Consider the following 21,594-nt stretch of genomic DNA (forward strand, 5'->3'; position numbering starts at 1 on the left):
CAGAGCAAGAGCAGGAAGACGCTGCAGGCTTTCACACAGTCAGAATGCCATCATGGGCCCCGATTCATCTGTCACCAGGTGAGGGGTCGGTAGGAGCATAGCATTAGCCGTAGATGTGATCACGAGGTGAGACACAAGGTCCGGTTGGGACGGTGACAGGGTTAAGCACTGAGCAGGGCCTGCAGGCACTGGAAGGAAGGTGAGGTGTCCATCCTCCAGGCTTGGGTATGGGGCCGAGGCCTCGCTGGCAGGGCTGGGGGGGGGGGGCTCTGTGATTTGGGTGACAGCAATTGTAGGGTGGGCTTGTCCAGGTCTAGGGGTTTGGGTTCAGTGGGCAATTCCCCCTTATTCTCCCTCCATCCTCAGTTAACATTAGCCAACTGTGGCCGTTCAGGTCCAGAGAATTCATCCATGAACACACCACAAAGGAGAAAGTAACTAGAAATGGATTCCTGTGGGCCTTATGGTAATGGAGAATTAGGGACTGTGTTTTGGCCCTTTCTGGGCCTCAGTTTCCTCACCTGTCAAATGAGAATGAGAGTTCCTACTGGGCCCACCATGCCGGGTGGCTGAGAGTCACAAAGTGGGCATGGATGTGAAGGGAACAGAATGAGGAACCACTGACTGGGTGAGGGGAGGGGGAACAGCGGTTTAGGCAGAGGGCGCTCTAACGCTGGCAGACTGACCAGAGGCCAGGAGGCCAGAGGGATTTGTTTACTGAGTCCCGGAATCCTAGGGGCGAAGCCCCGCTGTTTACAAGCTCTCACGGGTCTTCCTACGCCCAAGCAGGACACCTGTGGTCTGGGGGCAGGGCAGGGACTGGCCACGTGCGGCCTGGGCGGGGCCGGCTAAGGGCGGGTTGTAAGCACCTGGTGTTCATCAGGGAAGCCACTCACGTGATGCCTGTGCCAGTCAGCTGCCTATGCCTGAGAAACACCCACCTTCCCAGCATTCCCGGTTCCTCGGTGGCCGTCCTGAAACCTTGTAACCGAGGAGGCCCGAGGTAGCCGAATTCCTCCTGTCCGGCACCCTCACCCTCTTTTGCAAAGAAGGAACGTTCCATTGCTGGGGACTGAATGTTGGGAGCAACACGAAACTCAGAAGAGCACCAGGGTTTGCAGAAGCCAAGTAAGAAAAGTGACTCAGCAAAATAAACCATCACCTGTGGATATTCTGAACTGCTATCTTGGGACGCTGGGTGATTGCCTGGTTCTGGCGACAGGTGCTTGGTATACAAAACTTTGTTTCCCACACGCCAGCTGTAATATTCACGCTCATCAGCTTACAGAAGGAAGCCTAGGAGGCTTGGGAAGGAGCTGCCGTGGACGGGCCTGATAGCTGCCTCGTCCAACGTAAGACTCCTAAATGGGTCCACGGCAAAGGGAGCAGTGTGCCCTGTAGGGACGTCAGGAACCAGAGGGGATGCTTAAATCTTAGGGACCCCTCTGCCCTCCAGGAGCACATCCTTCTGGTCAAGAAAGTGTATGGGACCAGTACCAACCTGCACCGTAAGTCCTGGGTCCTACCTGGCCCTCATCTGAGGAGCCGCATCTGGGTGATAGGACCTCAGTGTTTAGCGGGGTGGGGGGCGTGAAAGCACGTCTTCTCCACCACCTTCTCTAGGACAGCCTCTGAATTCTAGTGACAGAGAGCCTGTCACTTTATAAGCAACCCACTGCTAAGCCATCTGTATTAAATTAAAAAATGTCTTCCTTAAATTCAACTGTAATTGTCACTCTGAAACGATGTTTCTATTCACAGGTGGTTCTGAGCCCGGGAGCCACAGAGGTCAAGTCCAGTCCAGTGTTGATGGGCAGCCCTTGGGCTGTGTGATGAGTTAGGACACCCTGCCCACCTGACTTTTCAAGTTCAGGACTTTTCTAGGGTATTAGAAGGCAGGGTACTCCCCTCATCTACTTCTATTACGCTTCTCCTGCTCGACGGATGGAACCACCAGATCCCCACACTGTGCAGGCAAAGCCAGTCCCAGGTAAGAGGTGCATGGAGAGGGGGGTCAGAGAGGGACAAATGTGGTCTCAGCTCCCCATTCCCAGCAGTACCCTCAGGGAGCCCCACTCCCTCAGCCCGATGTCTTGTAGGTTGTGTAGCTGTGTCAACAGCTCCAGCTCGTGTTTTATTTTGACCTCAAACATGTGTCTTCCCCGTTGTCAGCGCCACACATTCTGGTGCACATGCTCAGTGTGGCATTTTGGGGATACATGTCTGTCCAGATGTTCTCAGCTTCAAATAGTGTATCCTGATCTGATGGCCCCATGAGCAGACTCCCCTGGTGGATCCCCGGCTCCTGCCTTGGGCTGGAAAACATGGTCATACGTCATAAAATGTTGGTTTCGGAATCAGTGTTAGAAGTAGCCTACTTATCATGACAGGTGAGAAGCAGGTTGAAAGATGAGAGGCATCAGCCCTGCTCTTCTGCCTCCTTCTCAGTTCAGGCCTCATGTTCTCATCTTTCCCTCCACTGACATTTCCATCTAAGATGCTCTCCACGCAGCACCTCTTCAGGCTCTGGGCTCTACCGGCCCCAAATCACAGCGTGCCCTTTTCTGCCGTGCCTCTGTCATCGCCGTGCTGTCTGCTCGCACTGTTCTCTCACCCCTTCTCCACCAACCAGTTTATACACCTTCAAGATTCAGCTCTGGTGCCCCTTTTCTAGAAACCTCGATGAGGTTTGGGGGCCTTTCCCTTTTGCCTTCCATGGTGCCTTGGGTAGATCTCTGCCCCTTTTTCATCATTCCATGCTAGTCCCCAGCAGGCAGGTGTTGAGGAAATTCCTGCTGACTGGCTGGTGGAAGGGCAGACAGAAAGTAAGGCCAAATGTCCCAACCTGAATCCAATACCAGCACAATACGTGCAAAGTCCCTGGTGATAACGGTTTTCCACACGTAAGGTTTTGTATATGCGAGAGAGAAAAAAAGAAAGAACCTGGTGAGCAGGGACCCCGCCTCCTACTTTGCCCAGCCCAGCCCTGCGCGTGGAGTGGTGGGCAAAGGCTGCCCACATACCAGGTAATCAGAAGGGTCAGGCACTGCTTCTCCAAAGACGCAAGGCAAATTGAGGCCCCAGAGAATCCGAGAGGGGTCCCCATGCCACCCGACTGCCAGAGGCCTGTGGATTCTGAACCTGGCCCCAAATAGAAGCTGAGGTGGAAAAAGACCCAGACTGTTCTCTAAATATCTTTGTGCCACTGCCATCTGCTGCAGTCGGGAAAGAAAGCAGCGTCGCGTGGTTTCCTTCCGGAGCTGTCAGAGCTGTGTCCCCATGCAGTAGAGCCCCTAGTTGTAAATGAGCTCTGGGGCCCAGAACAGGGCTGGAACTCTCCTGTTCTGCCCCTTACCCAGAGAGGGGCTCTTGGCCATTCAGGTCTCGAAAGTGAAGTCCCTAGAATGGAGGAACGTCAACATGCGTTTCTCCAGACTGCAATCAATCTGGCGTGGCTTCCCAACCAAGAGGTGGATCTAGAGAGCTCAACCTAAACCCAAGGGCCAGGAGAAAACCCTAAAAACGGTGCTGTAACTCGGTAATGTGTATAATCTCTAGTTTCTGAGATTTTGCTAATCCCGGATGAAATGAGACTACAGTTCCACTGATGAGGGTCACATTCAGTTCCTTTTAGCTCAAGAAAGTAGTAAACCAAAATCTCCATTTTTGACCCCCAGGTGTTTCTCTGTCCCCCTGTACCTCACCTCCAATTATTTCTTCCCTTTGTTTATTTTACCAGCCATGAAAGGTGACACCTGTGAAGATTCTGACTGGAGGACTGTTACCCATTAACCCAGGCCCTTTCAATACAATCAGGTAAGAAAGCGCTTCAGTCTTCTTTTTGCAACATTACCAGCGTGTTCGTAGTGGCATAGTGCCATCACTGAAGTCATAGTGACTTTAATAAACATGTTAAATGGTTCACCATAGTGCCCCCAATCAAAATCCACATTCCAAAGTGAGGCTTCCTTTGTTTACTGAATAATGGCCAGAAAATTATTGTCTTGGTGTCTGATTTTAAATAAATTGAGTTAAGAGGCTTTGTAAACACAGGCTCTGACCTTTGTCAATTAACTGAATCCCCAGTTGAACCCTTTATAAGGGACGCAGCAGAAACAGGGCCTGTTCTAGGACCTTTGTTAATCATCAGGTTTCTAAGCTGTTGTTCTCACCTTTCAATTAGGATGGTGGCCACCACCCAAAGGGCTTCTTTTACAGTTTCCTAGTTCCTCAATTCCCAAAAAGGTGTTTTTCACACTCTTTTGGGGGCTATGACATTGCATTACTTGTAGCTTTAGAACAAATATCAGATAGTCTAGTGGGATATAGCTAAATTCAAGAAAATGAGCTAAATAAACTGGACTTTATTTTCTTAGCATTTATCCCTTCAGTGCATTCACTACCTACCTATTAGTTTCAGTTCAACAAATAACTTGAGTCCATACTAAATCTCTATTTGATGGACCCAACTGTAATAGAATCATGATTGCTTATGTTAAGAGTTAGCATAAAGCTTGATGTCCTGCACACTGTTAGTGGGAAGGTTAAAGGGATGGCTGTAGAAAGGTTTTACATTTGGGTTTAAGTCTCAAAAGTAGCTTGATAACCCTTAACAAAATGATAAAATTTTTCATTCGAGTCACCTGAGGAGTTGAAAAAAGTCTGCATCCTGAGGGCAGCCTGGGCTTTGGGTGATTCTGGATTGCAGCCAAGGTTGAGAACCACCGACTACAGGTTACACTGACATAGGATTTACTAATAAATGAATTCTCAGGGGGAAAAAAAAAGATACATTTTTTTCTTCCCTGATTGGCCAATGACCATTTAGTGTTGCTAGTATTTAGTGTTATATTACTGTTTTTCCTAAATGAAAATCCACACACTTTGGCACCAGGAAAACCTGAGAACCTTGTTGAAGATTTGGATTTCTGCCCTCCAGCCCAGCCCACCCCGGATTTACTGAATCACAATATTTGGTGGGATTCTTTTTCTTGTGTGTTTTAAAGCCAGCTCCCCCCGCCCCCGGACACACACACAGGAGATTCTGATGCATACTAAAGCTAGAGAACCTTGATGTAGATAAAACCAACCAGCTGCCTTATTTTTCACATTTCAATGGACTTGGCATTGTGTAAGTCCTACTACAGTGTGCCCATGAGTTGTTTTCAGTCTTACAAGGCAAATTAGGCCTCGGTACTTAATTTAAGCAAAGGTTCCTTGGAATCCTTGCACAAAGGGTACGTTCTATAATCTTAATAATTTCGAAGTCCAAGAAATTTCTAATAAGCACAATGAAAATTACAATTGGATGGTAAAAATGGGACTTGACACCAGAGTGTTTCAAAGACCAGGTAATCATTTTATTTTTCTATTCCTGACACTCAAATTCATAGGGGGTGAAAAGACAATAGAACATAATCAAAATAACACACAAACACAATTCAAGGACATTTAACCAACTATTATAGCTGTTCTTTGTAAAATATATAAAGGTAAACAAACATCTTTATATAAATTAATGCTTAACAATCTGTATACACTGTAAAACAATTGTTAAAATTCACACTAAGATGCTAGTGCAAGCAGTGCTGTACAAAAGTGCAAACAAGGTTAGTGATGAAAAACTTATCACCGACTTACCACTTCAACATACTCTGCATTCAGTCAAATACTGAAGGCCTCACCACGGAAAACACTTTGATCACTTTTAAAGTTATGTGACTACATTCACCCTGAGTGCTCTTGCCTCAGTATGGCAACTGATTATGAGTTCAGGTTAGGAGCAGCACCAGGGAATCCAGAAACCCATGTGAAGTTGGCCATTCTGATGTGAATCTTCATACTTGATAATGAAAACAATTTCAAGGACAGCTTGTATGTCAAAAACTGTAGAACTGTCACCTCCCTCGACCCTCAAATATTTAAAACTAAAATTAAATCTAATTCCCCCGCTTCATTTAAAATACATGCTGAAGAATTCATCCACTCCAGTGTGGCTTTTCCACAGAAAATAATTCTGCATGAAATCACTCAAAAGCCTTTCCCATTTCTGTCCTAAAATCTATTGGGGTGGGGGCACTCCTGAAACAAAGTTTACTTTGGATAAATTTGCTTTACTGTGATTACTTTGGACTCTGTTTAAAAGTGTGGTCAGGGCTTCCCTGGTGGCGCAGCGGTTGAGAGTCCGCCTGCCGAGGCGGGGGACACGGGTTCGTGCCCCGGTCCGGGAAGATCCCACGTGCCGCAGAGCGGCTGGGCCCGTGAGCCATGGCCGCTGAGCCTGTGCCTCCGGAGCCTGTGCTCCGCAGCGGGAGAGGCCACAACAGTGAGAGGCCCGCGTACCACAAAAAAAAAAAAAAAGTGTGGTCAAAGCCCAGAACAATCAATCAGAGGTACTAAATATATTAGCTACTTAATGTTCCAAATTATGAGGACAAAAATTAGTTCAAAATTGCATCTTCAACAGACTCTGTAGACTCCGTTTATACTCAGGGATCTTTTTATCCAGGTGTGGGCTGCGGTATGTGAGGGGTAATGGTTCCAGGGTTGAAGAGTAGAAACATGGTTTTAACAAAATTCCAATCACTTTACACAGAGGCACAGTCCCTATATTTTTAAGAGCTTGTTCTCTTTCTTTTCTTCTTCCTCTTTTTCTTTTTTTTTTTTTTGGTTAAAAAGCACTAATTTGCATTTCAAAAGGACAATGATGGAAATGACCAGAAACATAAATATGGAGCTTTGAGAATTTAGTCCTTAATTGAAGATATACTGTTTTCTGAACTCTCAACTATTCATTACAAAAAAAATTTTAATGTTTATAGAAAATCTTTAACTCCCTATTAATTTTGCATCCAGAAGTTTATATTTGCTAATCTCTACTTTTTTCATGCTCTCTTGGAGACTTTTGGAAGCTTCACCAACTTTTACATACGTTTAAAATGATTCAAACAGGGACTTCCCTGGCAGTCTCCACGATTCCAATGCAGGGGACACGGCGATCCCTGGTCGGGGAACTAAGATCCCGCCTGCTGCATGGCACGGCCAGAAAAAAAAAAATCCAAACCATATACTCTAAATAAAATCAACACAAGATTTTCTGAGAGACTTCCTTTTATATTAGCTATTTTCAGTGTACTCTGGTCAAAATTTATTTGGCAATAGAAGTCTTGCAAACTTCAGTCCTGTAAGTGACTAAGACTGAAATGCTACGTTGAGCCACATACCAAGTACAGTTTCAGAAAATGTAAACCTGTCTCCTGAAACTCTCAAATCATGTCAGCTAGAGGTATTCTGTTTTTAATGATGGAACTTGTGAAAATGCTGGGTTAATTAAATCATTTTGCAGAAGGCAAGAAACACTATTATCAAATATTACTCTATTTTAATGATTTACAAGTAACTTACATGCTGGAAAGCGCTACACAGAAGTGTGAGCCAGTTGAAAACTAAAGAAAAGAAATGTTCTGTGTATACACTGTAAACCACAGTAAATTTGTATATGTACACAGGCACACAAAACTAAAATTTAGATCTATGCAGGCAGTATCTGAATTCATACTTCTTTGGCACTCAGAGATACTGGGTCAACTAAGCCAATGGTGAAGAATATTTTTTCATATGCTTTAGGAAATATCTGTGCCCCAATTTTTAAAAATGCTATAATCTTCAATCTAAAAATTCACCAAGAAAAACTGGAATCCATCAATTTAAACAGTTACACAAAAGTATAATTAACAGCAGTCATTGAAACAGGTGTTGAGGTTGAGAAGCTCTTCTTTAAAAATACAAAAGCCAGCTGAGACCCTCTATTTTTAGTTTTGGACTTAAGATTTTAAAACATCTTTTGAACACTTCCTGATTTATATGGAATCCAATCTTAACTTGTATACAACAGTGTTAATTACATTTTCACACTCTACAGTGGGAGGAACAAAATTAACCTATGTCCCCAATACTACCATTTACCCAAAAACTACTCTGCAAATGTGCACACTTGCACAGGCACATACAGAGTATATGTTTTCCCCATGTGCTTTTACTGCTTCTTGGCATTCTCTTAACTTGCTTCTCCTGAAGGAAGCAGTGACTTAGTGTATATGCTCTGAGGAGCTCTCAGAACTAGATGGTATGCCCAATGGCTGGGGAACTCTGAGGCCCATCTCCCTGGAGCTGGCAGGAAAGTGCAGCTTCATTTCCAGAGGTTCAGGCCATAAGACTCTTACATCATTGGGAAAATATCCACAGTTTAGTGTGGTCCACAAAGTGACTTTGTTCCTTTGATCCCAGTGACAGACCTAGAATGAGAGCTCTGGAACAATATATTTTGTACCAGAAAGCAAATCCCCTCTAGAGAAACCACTAAGCTTTTTCCTTTATACCAATTTATAACACAAATAATTAACTTCTCAATTATCACAATAGATACTAGGAAATACTTGAAGAAAGGCATGTCCCTGTAAATATTGAAAAGATACCATCAACAAGAGGCAATTACTTTTAATAAGGCTTAGTTCTGTCTGGTCAAGACGTTAAAAATGAGTACTTTAAACATATCTGGCAGAATAAACCAAAGGCTGAAATGTCATTTGCTACTTTTCCCATGGTGCTACTGATGTTTCTAGGCAGGGAGAAAGCTTTTTATTTTCATTTAGAAGGAAGCTGAAAGTGAAATAGAATAGGTGAATTCCTAAAACCAAATGTCATGGTGAAATGACCTTGTTGGTTTAGCCAACTGGTAATTCCTTCCAGGCATATCCTTCAATCCTTATTTGCTTCATATATTACATTATTGATGACAGAAAGGACTACAGTAACTCTGATTTGGACAATAGCTAGAGAAAAACACTGATTCTGATATTAAAATTACTCTTGATGGAATTGGAGCAATCTATTCTCAATGGAATTGGTTAAATATACTATGAAACCTTGGTTTATGACCAAGAGAGGAAACCTTAAGCTTGACAGTCTTTAAAAATAAATATTTGGCACTTGTCTTTCAGCGAAGTATGGGGATCTCTGACATATGGAAAAAAAGAACTCAATTTCTTAGGAAATTAAAATGCTTTAAAAAGCTAACTAAAATCTTACTAGAAAGCCTGTCAATGAGGTTTGCAGACACTATCGCATGGCAAGAATTGCATCTAAAAACAAAAGCCTTTTGTGCTATAAAGTGAGAGCTAGCTGAGAATAAAAATAAAGAAAATTAAATACATGGATTCATTTTCTTTCCACCAAGAAATAAAATACGCCAAAAATGCAAAAGAGCTGTAGGACAGGAGCAAAATCCCCAAATATCTCAGTGACAGATGAAGGAGAATAGGCTCTTTTTCCTCAGATGCACGCCTCCATGATGAGACTGTGCACAAGACCCTACTTGTCGTTTGCCCTGGAGAGTACCATTAAGTATAAAGAGACTGGGGAGTACCTCTAACTGTGGGGAGACTGGTGCCTGTCACTACTTTTGGTGAAGAGGCACAGAATACCAAACCAGTAAGATGGAGCACTTCAGAATGAGACAACTGGAATGGGCCTATCAAACCAAAAATTAACCTTGGGTTGTACCAGAAGATGTGCTTTTCTGCAGAAGGCCGATCCCACAGGGACTAGGACATGGACCCCATCAGCATTGGTAACGGTAGTGTTACAGATAAAAATACACATGATTCAGAGATAAATGTGGTATAAGGTACAACCAAACACAACTTGTCTCCTGGAAAATGCAAAAGCCTCTAGGAACTTAAGCATTATTCTAAATATTCTGAAGCAGTCTCCTTTCCCAGTAACTCCCTCATATAGATAATAGTAAACATACAAAATTTCAGAGCATACTAGCCAGATAAGACACATTAAAACGAAACATTTGCCCAATAAGGATGCCAAACATTAGGGTTTGCTTTATTGCATGACGTTTGCATAAGAAAAAATAATGAAAACTGTAAGGCATCATGCAGTCATCAATAAGCTAATTATTAACTGTTCACTTAAGATAGGTGGACACATAATCTAAAATTAAAAAACTAGTTCCAAAAAAGTACATAAAAAGTTTAACATGATGAACTTTTAAATATGGTTTACATTTGTAGTTTCATATTGTTAAAAAGTGCTTCAAAGGTAGTCTGGAAAGTTGCTCTTTAAAAATGGTGCTGGGGGTAATGTCAGATTATAAACTAAATTCTAATTATTTTTATGGAATTAGAAAGCTACATTGTGATATTCAGCTTACTTGAATCAGTCTTCAATTCTCACTCAAATTAGGTTGATAAGATATTAATAATCTAAAAAACATCTGTTTTCTAACCAACAAAAGTCTATTGAATTCAAGTTATGCATGTCGAGTGATCAAATCTCTGAGTAGGCCTGAATGGTGAGACCCTGAACCGATGCGGGCTGGTGTTAATCAATGTACTGAGCCATCCAGCGGAAGCCTTCTCCATAACCTTGTCTTTTGAGCACACTACACATAAAAACTTCTAAGGGCCGGGCATTCAGTTCTTTCAGAGATACACTGCCCTAGAAGAGAAGATAGACATTATGTTGAATGACCCCTTAATGAAATAAAAGCTCCACTCCCCAGGAGAACTGCAGCTCGTACATCTTAGAACAAAGGGTGACTGTGATAAAGCCACGGCTGTTTGGCATCCAAGTACCCTCCCCTAAACACACAGGACGTCTCCTCTCACTCTACTGGAGGACAGGATGTCTGCTCAGTAGGACAGAGGTGAGCTTGTGAGGCACACAAGAATGAAAATAATCTGTGACTTAGAAAAAATTCAAGTTACCTGGGACAACTGGCTTCACTTATATTAAAAACAAACATTCTCTGAGTAGGTTTATGACTAAACAAGGCATTTCTTAAAATTAATGTGGAGCAGGGACTTCCCTGGCAGTCCAGTGGGTAAGACTCTGAGCTCCCAATGTGGGGGAGCGCCAGTTCGACCCCTGGTTGGGGAACTAGGATTCCACATGCAATGCAGCATGGCAAAAAAAAAAAAAATTAGTGTGCAGTTATTAAAAAGAAGAAACAGAAAATAGACCAAAGTCTACCATATCTAACATAAGAGTCTCCTTCCATAGGCTGCAATATTTCTCTACTCTGGGATTTTTTAATACTAAGGTCCTTCCCCAAAACAAATACCAGTAAAAATGAATGCAAAAATAATGTGTCTTAAAGCTTATTATAAATCATATGTTCAGAAAACCCCAACACTGCTATGGCCAAGTTTACATTTTATTTTTATCTGTGGTGAACTCTTAAACACTGAACTGAGGGCCTAAATACACTACTGGTATGCTTAAACATTCAAGTATATTATTTAGTGGCTAATTCTGAAAAATTATGACAAATAAAACTTTGAAAGCTTTCATTTAGTTTCTCATAAGCATAGGCTTTGACTTTTTTTTTTTTTTTTGCGGTACGTGGGCCTCTCACTGTCGTGGCCTCTCCCGTTGCGGAGCACAGGCTCCAGACGCGCAGGCTCAGCGGCCATGGCTTACGGGCCCAGCCGCTCTGCGGCATGTGGGATCTTCCCGGACCGGGGCACGAACCTGTGTCCCCTGCATCGGCAGGCGGACTCTCAACCACTGCGCCACCAGGGAAGCCCGTAGGCTTTGACATTTTCGATATCACCAAGAAAAGGTTTCATTTCATTCAGTGGTAGAAAGAAAATAAATGAGGACATTAATAAAAGACCCAAATGTATAAATGACAGTTTTTAAGAAAAAAATATGATAATGGGCTTATGAGGTAGGACAATAATAATTTAAAGACATCTGGTTAAAAAAAAAAAAAAAGACATCTGGTTATACACCTGAAACTAGTATAATGTTGTATGTCAACTATACCCCAATTAAAAAAAAAAAAAAGCCAGACTGTACCAATTAAACCAATAAGAATGATTACTGTTAGGGGTAGTGTGGGAACACACTATTTCAGAAGATTAAAAAAAATAAAATAAAAAGATATTTGTACTACTGAATGAAATATTCACACTTGTCAAAATTTTTTTTTTTTTTTTTTTTTTTTACCTTTCCTGTCGTCTGACCATATAAACCAAACATCTCTCGCAACCTCTCTTCACTGATGGCTTCAGGTCTGTCAATCTTATTTCCAAGAATCAGTATAGGCACATTAGCAACAGTTTCATCTGTCATTAGTGACTGAAAAACAAAACAAAATGAACGACAAGATGTTGATATGAAACCATCTAAAGGTTCACTGTGACAAGCTACCAAATGGGCATCAAGGACTCATTCTCTATCATACCCGTCAGTTTGGCTAACTTTCTTTGGCAAACTCTCCCTACATTTTAAAGTGAGCTCAACAAACCCAAAGCTCAATTCTTCTGCCTCCCTAAGTCTCCTTCTGTAAATGCTCACTCTGTGAATAGACCCAACACTTTGAAGCATGCAGACCTGGTTTCATTTCTAGTTCTGCTGCTTTTGAGTTGTGAGATCTTACACAAATAAGGCTCATTGAAGTTCAAAGAGAATTTGCAATAGTACCACCTACCTTATGGAGTTAATTTGAGAATTAAATGAGGTAATATGCACAGTGCCGGGCACAAAGTAGGAACTCAGGAATTCCCTGACCCTGTTTCAAGACCAGAGACTATCTGGACTTTTCCACATGAATAAGTACTTGTTTGCTTGCTCTAGGCAGAGGCATGGCCAGGTCAACCTTCCATCAAATCATGGACCTGCTTTCTCTGTGGACCCAGATCTAGCACTGACCTTGCCTACTGCTTCTGAGCCCCTTTATGAAGCATGTGACCTGGGAGACGGGAGAGGTGGTGGCTACACATGGCCCTGATCACTCCTGGGAGCGGTGACAAAGATAGCATGTTATGCCATTTCCAGGTTCTGGCTAACTCCTGAAGAAACCAGCATCCTAGGAGGACCAGGGGCTTCAGATCAAGCCACTACAGGAATGTAGCAGACATGAAATATACTACAAGGGCACACTCTGCACAGAGTGAGCCCAAGCCTTCAGGAAGGAAGTCTGCATTAGTACCTCCTCAATAGCTACAATTACTCCAAGCTACTCCCTCTACATTCTAAGTAGAATAATCTCAGAACTCCACAAATTGTCAGGAGTTACATCAGAGGCTGCAAAAAAGCCACACTCTGATACCTACATATCCAGCCTATTTCCTCAGGCTTACCAGAGTGATTCAACTATGTTTAGTTTTAATTATTTAACTTACATCAAGCTCTTCTTTTGATTCTAACAGCCTTTCATGGTCTGCACAATCCACCAGAAATACAATGCCATTGATAGCAGGCAGGTAGTTTTTCCACACTCTTCGAGCTAATAAAAACAATCAGGAGTTAGATTTTATTTGCTGGTCAAACCTAGCAGATAGTTTGAGGGAAGAGTCCAACAAGATATCAAGTGTAATTATCCCTTAGCTGCTGCTACTTCATTATATACTCAAGTCAGTCTTTCACCCAATATTGCCAAAATCTTTCCAGGTGACCAAAGAAGAAATAACAGGTTTTCCTTGATTGTGGGCAAGTCAAATACTTCACTCTGCCCCAATTTTCCTATGTTAGAAGAAGAATTAATATTTGCTACTAATGGACAAGGATGCACATTAAGTTCATTGGAGGGACCACTACTATTTCTTATATGCAGTATTCATTTTTTTGACATTCCTAGTTTATCAGTTTTTTGCCAGTGATAAATCTGGAGTCAGTGACAGAAGGAAATTAGTATCGGGTACAGACTTGTTAAGTTAAAATAATAAACTGTTCTACTCATAACAGAAATTAAAGTTTATGAAACCATTAGGGTAATTTTTGCCATGACATTCTCTTTAGAGGGGAAAACAGTTTTGGGGGTACCCTAGGGGAAGGTAACTTTATTTTCTGACTTCAGTTTTATAATATACCTTAAAATAATATAGAAATGAAGTCTCAAACTCCATTAGGTTCTAAATCTAATGATTATATTCCAGGAATTAGTTTATGTATATTTTAAACAATTGATATATGTCTCAAATGTGCTTTCACTAGCCACAGGCTTTGTAATATTCATTATTTATGAATTACCATGTGGTGGATACTGCTAAGTCCTTTTGGGGATATTAAAAAATAACTAGGATTTCAGTCCCATTAAGTTTAGTAGAGGAAATAAGACAGTCGTTCCACACTTGCAGATATGTATACAAACGCACTAATTGCTACGTAAGTATAGTTGAGAGCACTCCCAGCTGGGAGTGGCTTCTCAGGGGAGGCAGCGGGACTTACACTGGGCCCTGAAGGTGGGTTACCTATGTGCAGATGGGGATGGCATAAGCACAGAGGTGGGAGAACACCAAGATGGTTTGGTTTGGTTGGAGTAAAGAGAATGGGAAAGGGTATAGTGGGAAATAAAGACTCAAAAAGTAAAGTGCGATCAGATCATAGAGATCCTGAGTGCCAGGGCAGTGAGTTTGGCCTTTATTTTATAGGTAATGAGTTAGCCACTGAAGGTTTTTCATACAGAGCAATGACATATTCATAACATGATTACGACAGTAAGCGAAAGGGGGACTGGAGCAGGGAAAGAATGGAGGCTAAATTTTACTCATATGCTTTACCACCAAAAGCAATTCAGACTTAAATTGGAGTACCATGAAAATCATCCTTTGCATTTAAAGCGTTTATCTAGGGGTAATAACTCCTAAATTTTAAGTCTACTCTGGCTTTCTTTGAATAGAATGAGGTTTCATGCACTGGAACATAATGGTCACATTTTTATTAAATAAAACAAAGCAATAGAATCTCACCTTGAACATGTCCACCCAGATCAAAAGTTGTAAATGTCATGCCAGCAATGGTTAGTTCTTCTGACGCTAAATAATAATACAAACTATTTTAACAACATGAAGATTAGACACCCATTCCTGATATATATTGCCACTTAAAGTTTGATTTACTTTAATTGCAAATAAGGTCAAATCAAAAAGCAATTCTCTGTTGTAACTACTATATTCCCTTTCATATTGCCAATATAATGCACGTAAATGGTAATATTCATTTCTAGTATTCACTACCCACCACAAATCCAACACTTACTTATTTTTCCTTCTCTATCCTGCTGAAATTGACAATTATTTACTGTGAATTCAAGTGACTGCTCCAACCTAATAATTTTTCCTGTAATTCATCTTAAACGATACAGGTGAAATAACAGTATTCTCTCATGGCTGTCATATTTCGCAGGTGACAGTCTTTAATGACAAACACAATTATAATAAAAAATTTGGCTATTATTTCTTCAAATATTTTTTCTGCTCCCTTCCTTCCCCTTCTGGGACTTCAATGATAGGTTTGCTAGACTACTTAATATTGTCCCACAAGTTACTGAGGCTCCGTTGATTTTTTTTTTCAGTCATTTTTCTCTGTGTTTCTTTTAGTTTCTATTGCATTGACTTAAGTTCACTGGTCTTTCCTTCTGCAGTATTGGCACTAATTTGCTATTAATCCTTGGGACTTCCCTGGTGGTCCAGTGGTTAAGATCTGTGTTCCACTGCAGGGGTGCGGGTTCAACCCCTGGTCGGGGAACTAAGATTCCACATGCCGTGCAGTGTGGGACACCCTCCACCCCACAAAAAAAAATTGCTATTAATCCTATCTAGTGAAAATTTCATTTCAGATATTTTATTTTTCTTTTCTATAAGTCCCATTTGGTTCTGTCTTATATCTGCCATTTCTCTCCTCATTATGTTCATGTTCCCCTTAAATCCTTTTTTTTTTTTTTTTTTTTTGCGGTATGCGGGCCTCTCACTGCCGTGGCCTCTCCCGCCGCGGAGCACAGGCTCCGGGCGCGCAGGCTCAGGGGCCATGGCTCACAGGCCCAGCCGCTCTGCGGCATGTGGGATCCTCCTGGACCGGGGCACGAACCCGTGTTCCCTGCATCGGCAGGTGGACTCCCAACCACTGTGCCACCAGGGAAGCCCTCCCTTAAATCCTTAAGCATATTCATAACAGCTATTTCAATGTCCTTATTTGCTAATTCCATCATCTTTTTTACTTCTGCCATCATCTTTGTTACAATCTGTTTTTACTGATTAATTTTTCTCCTGGTTATGGATCATACTTTCCTGCTTCTTTGCATGTCTAATAATTTATTGAATGTTGGATTTTAAAAAAATTAATTAATTTTGGGCTGCACTGGTTCCTCCCTGCTGCGCGCAGGCTTTCTCTAGTTGTGGCGAGCAGGGGCTACTCTTCCTTGCAGTGCGCGGGCTTCTCATTGCGGTGGCTTCTCTTGTCGCGGAGCACGGGCTCTAGGCACATGGGCTTCAGTAGTTGTGGCGCACTCACGGGCTTAGTTGCTCCGCGGCATGTGGAATCTTCCCGGAGCAGGGATCGAATCCGTGTCTCCGGCATTGGCAGGCGGATTCTTAACCACTGTGCCACCAGGGAAGTCCCTGGATGTTGAATTTCGTTGTATCCTTTTCAAGAAAGTTGGACTTTGGGAATTCCCTGGTGGTCCAGTGGTTAGGACTCAGCGCTCTCACTGCAGGGACCCTGGTCAGGAACTAAGATCCTGCAAGCCACAGGCCGAAAAAAAAAAAAAAGAAAGTTGGACTTTGTTCTGGCAGGCAGTTAAATTGCTTGCAGATCAGTTTTTTTTTTTTTTTTTGTGGTACGTGGGCCTCTCACTGTTGTGGCCTCTCCCGCTGCGGAGCACAAGCTCCAGACGCGCAGGCTCAGCGGCCATGGCTCACGGGCCTAGCTGCCCTGCGGCATGCGGGATCCTCCTGGACCGGGGCACGAACCCGTGTCCCCTGCATCAACAGGCGGACTCCCAACCACTGCGCCCCCAGGGCAGCCCTGCAGATCGGTTTTTAAGTTTTGTAGGGCAGACCTAAGTAGCCTTTACTTTGGAGCTACTTTAGCCCCATTACTAAGATATGATCCTTTGGAGTATTCAACAATGTCTCTCCTTTTTGGCTGGTGTGAACTTGGATTCCCGGCCCCATGTGAGCTCTGGGAATTATTTGGCTAACAACTCCACTATAACTGTTCTTCCAGAAATTATTCTTTGACTGGCCATGTGTATTTCACTCTATGTATGCACAGATTGGTAATCAGCCATGAAAATATCTGGAGTTCTGGGATTTACCTGGTGGTCCAGTGGTTAAGGCTCCATGCTTCTACTGCAGGGGGCCCATGTTTGATCCCTGGTCAGGGAACTAGATCCCGAATGCATGCCACAACTAAGAGTTCGCATGCCACAACTAACACCCGGCGCAGCCTAAATAAATATATATATTTTTTTAATTTCTGGAGTTCCTTCTCTGCAGAGCTCCTTCCTCTGTGGTAATCTGCCCAGCAAATTCTAGTCACCTCAGCCTCCCCAAATTCTGGTCTCTGTCTCCTCAACTCAGTAAGACTACTAGGTTGTTTGGGTTTCCTCTCCCTATACCATGATCTGAAAATTACCTCCTGTGATAAAACTTGAATAGAGAAGCATTTGTTTTTCTTCTCTCAGGAATCATAGCCCTGTGCTATGTTGTAGTAGATATTTTTGTCCAGTTTTCTAGTCATTTACAGTGGGATGGTAATTCCAGACTCTGTTATTCCCTCATGGCCAAAAGCAGAAGACCCCCTACAATTACAATGAAAGGTTCAGTATAATTGTTAACTATTCAATATAACTATGAGACCCCAGAGTAGTTTATCTTGCTAAAAAATTCTGTATGAAGACTGCCAACTGAATGAATAAGTAATACAATTTGTGTTCAAAGCATGATCCTTTCCATAAGGAAAAGATAATGCTTGGATGTGGTTGGCAAACTACCCTATGGTTACAATCCCCAGTACACTCCGTGCTTTCTAAAAGAAGTCCCAATTTGATTAAGATACAGAATACTGTTAACATCCCCGCAAGTTCCCTCTTGCCCCTTCCCAGTCTACACCTCCACTCCCAGAAGCAAGCACTGATCTGAATTCTATCACCACAGGTTTGTTTTGCCTGTTTTAGAATTTTATATAAATGGTATCATATAGTATATAAATTTTGTGACCAGCCTCTTCCATGCAATATAATATGCGTCATATGTATCAGCAGTTTATTCCTCTTTCTTGTTGAGTAGAATCCCATTGTTTATCCATTCTATTTTTGAAGGACATCTGAGCTGTTTCCAGTTTGGGGCTACTACAGATAAATAAAACTGGTATAATAAACATTCTTGTATGAGAATTTTGGTGAACACATGTTTTTCATTTCTCCTAGATAAATACCTAGCAATAGAACTGCCAGATCATAGGGTAGATATATGTTACCTTTTTCACATATGCTTTTTCTTTTTAAATTTTTATTGGAGTATAGTTGATTTGCAATGTTGTGTTAGTTTCAGGTGTACAGCAAAGTGAATCAGTTATACATATATACCCATTCTTTTTCAGATTCTTTTTTTTAAGATTTTTTAAAGATTTATTTATTTATTTAAAAGATTTATTGTTTATTAATTTATTTTGGCTGTGCCAGGTCTTAGTTGCAGCACATGGGATCTTCGTTACCGCATGTGGGATCTTTAGTTGTGGCATGCAGGATCATTTGTTGCGGTATGCAGACTTCTTAGTTGTGGCATGTGGGATCTAGTTCCCTGACCAGGGATCGAACCCGGGCCCCCTGCACTGGGAACATGGAATCTTACCCACTGGACCACTAGGGAAGTTCCTATTTATTTACTTATTTTGGTTGAGCTGGGTCTTAGTTGAGGCACATGTGACCTTCGTTGCCGTGTGCGGGATCTTTAGTTCTGGCATGCGGAATCTTTCACTGCGGCATTTGAACTCTTAGTTGCGGCAGGCATATGGGATCTAGTTCCCTGAACAGGGATTGAACCCGGGCCTCCTGTGTTGGGAGCAAGGCATCTTAGCTACTGGACCACCAGGGAAGTCCCCAAATTCTTTTCCCATATAGGTTATTACAGGATATTGAGTAGAGTTCCCTGTTAGTTATCTATTTTTTAAAATTTCTTTTTAAAAAATTAATTTATTTTTATTTTTGGCTGCATTGGGTCTTCATTGCTGCACGCGGGCTTTCTTTAGTTGCGGTGATTGGGGACTACTCTTCGTTGCGGTGCATGGGCTTCTCTTGTTGCAGAGCACAGGCTCTAGGCACGTGGGCTTCAGTAATTGTGGCACGCGGGCTCAGTAGCTGTGGCTTGCAGGCTCTAGAGCACAGGCTCAGTAGTTGTGGCTCATGGGCTTAGCTGCTACGCGGCATGTGGGATCTTCCCGGACAAAAGCTCGAACCTGTGTCCCCTGCATTGGCAGGCAGATTCTTTTTGTTTTTTTTGAATTTTATTTTATTTATTTTTTTATACAGCAGGTTCTTATTCGTTTTCCATTTTATACACATCAGTGTATACATGTCAATCCCAATCTCCCAATTCATCACACCTCCCCACCCCCCGGCCGCCACTTCCCCACCTTGGTATCCATACGTTTGTCCTCTACATCTGTGTCTTTATATCTGCCCTGCAAACTGGTTCATCTGTACCATTCTTCTAGGTTCCACATATATGCGTTAATGTACAATATTTATTTTTCTCTTTCTTACTTACTTCACTCTGTATGACAGTCTCTAGATCCATCCACGCCTCTACAAATGACCCAATTTCGTTCCTTTTTATGGCTAAGTAATATTCCATTGTATTTATGTACCACATCTTCTTTATCCATTCGTCTGTCGATGGGCATTTAGGTTGCTTCCATGACCTGGCTATTGTAAATAGTGCTGCAATGAAGATTGGGGTGCATGTGTCTTTTTGAATTATGGTTTTCTCTGGGTATATGCCCAGTAGTGGGACTGCTGTGTCATATGCTAATTCTATTTTTAGTTTTTTAAGGAACCTCCATACTGTTCTCCATAGTGGCTGTATCAATTTACATTCCCACCAACAGTGCAAGAAGGTTCCCTTTTCTCCACACCCTCTCCAGCATTTGTTGTTTGTAGATTTTCTGGTGATGCCCGTTCTAACTGGTGTGAGGTGATACCTCACTGTAGTTTTGATTTGCATTTCTCTAATAATTAGTGATGTTGAGCAGCTTTTCATGTGCTTCTTGGCCATCTGTATGTCTTCTTTGGAGAAATGTCTATGTAGGTCTTCTGTCCATTTTTTGATTGGGTTGCTTGTTTTTTTAATATTGAGCTGGCAGGGGGATTCTTAACCGCTGTGCCACCGGGGAAGTCCATAGTTATCTATTTTATATATAGTAGTGTGTATATGTTAATCCCAATCTCCTAATTTATCACTTCCCCCCACGTTTCCCCTTTGGTAACCATAAGTTTGATTGCAAGATCTGTGAGTCTGTTTCTGATTTGTAAATAAGTTCATTCGTATCATTTTAAAATTAGATAGATTCCACATATAAGTGATATCATATATTTGTCTTTGTCTGACTTTACTTCACTTAGTAGGATAATCTCTAGGTCCATCCATGCTCCTGCAAATGGCATTATTTTGTTCTTTTTTATGGCTAAGTAATATTCCACTGTATATATGTACCACATCTTCTTTATCCATTCCTCTATCGATGGACATTTAAATTGCTTCCATGTCTTGGCTATTGTAAATAGTGCTGCAGTGAACATTCAGGTTCATGTATCTTTTTGGATTATGGTTTTCTCTGGATATATGCCCAGGAGTGGGATTGCTGGATCATACAGTAGTTCTATATTTAGTTTTTTAAGAAACCTCCATACTGTCCTCCATAGTGGCTGTACCAATTTACATTCCCACCAACAGTGCAAGAGGGTTCCCTTTTCTCCAGACCCTCTCCAGCTCTTATTGTTTGTAGATATTTGATGATGGCTATTCTGACCAGTGTGAGGTGATATGTCATTGTAGTTTTGACTTGCATTTCTCAAATAATTAGTAATGTTGAACATCTTTTCTTGGGCTTTTTGACCATCTGTCTGTCTTCTTTGGAGAAATGTCTATTTAGATCTTCTGCCAATTTTTTGATTGGGTTGTTTGTTTTTATGATATTGAGTGGCATGAGCTGTTTATATATTCTGGAGATTAATCCCTTGTTGGTCTCTTCATTTGCAAATACTTTCTCCCATTCTGTGGGTTGTCTTTTTGTTTTGTTTATGGTTTCCTTTGCTGTGCAAAAGCTTTTACACTTAATTAGGTCCCATTTGTTTATTTTTGTTTTTATTTTCATTACTCTAGGAGGTGAATCAAAAAAGATATTGTGGGACTTCCCTCGTGGTGCAGTGGTTAAGAATCTGCCTGCCAATGCAGGGGACATGGGTTTGAGCCCTGGTCCGGGAAGATCCCACATGCTGCGGAGCAACTAAGCCCATGAGCCACAACTACTGAGTCTGAGCTCTAGAGCCCGCAAGCCACAGCTACTGAGCCCGTGAGCCACAACTACTGAAGCCTGCACACCCTAGAGCCTGTGCTCTGCAACAAGAGAAGCCACTGCAATGAGAAGCCCATGCACTGCAAATAAAGAGTAGCTCCCACTCGCCACAACTAGAGAAAGCCTGCGCGTAGCAACAAAGTCCCAACACAGCCAAAAATAAATAAATTAATTAATTAAAAAAAAGTTATTGCTGAGATTTATGTCAGAGTGTTCTGCCTA

At 42.0% G+C, this 21,594-nt stretch overlaps 1 protein-coding gene and 1 long non-coding RNA gene across 3 annotated transcripts in view; one reads left to right on the forward strand and one right to left on the reverse strand.

Annotated features, from left to right (window-relative positions):
* Positions 1-1,856: 1,856 nt before the first annotated feature.
* On the forward strand, positions 1,857-21,513 carry LOC138842625 (uncharacterized). The gene is made up of 3 exons (XR_011377335.1): positions 1,857-1,990; positions 3,740-3,816; positions 21,180-21,513. It is a non-coding gene; the product is annotated as an uncharacterized lncRNA (long non-coding RNA).
* Positions 5,337-21,594, reverse strand: part of SAR1B (secretion associated Ras related GTPase 1B) — a 32,532-nt gene continuing 16,274 nt past the window's right edge. For both annotated transcript variants that reach the window (XM_030869594.2, XM_030869593.2), the window contains 4 exons: positions 14,769-14,834; positions 13,203-13,306; positions 12,025-12,156; positions 5,337-10,509 (listed from right to left, as the gene is read on the reverse strand). In XM_030869594.2, the coding sequence (XP_030725454.1) occupies positions 10,393-10,509; positions 12,025-12,156; positions 13,203-13,306; positions 14,769-14,834 (419 nt within the window). In that variant the 3' untranslated portion in view covers positions 5,337-10,392. The remainder of the gene's footprint in view (positions 10,510-12,024; positions 12,157-13,202; positions 13,307-14,768; positions 14,835-21,594) is intronic.

Source organism: Globicephala melas, chromosome 3 (genome assembly GCF_963455315.2).
Source record: "Globicephala melas chromosome 3, mGloMel1.2, whole genome shotgun sequence".
Classification (NCBI taxonomy): domain Eukaryota; kingdom Metazoa; phylum Chordata; class Mammalia; order Artiodactyla; family Delphinidae; genus Globicephala; species Globicephala melas.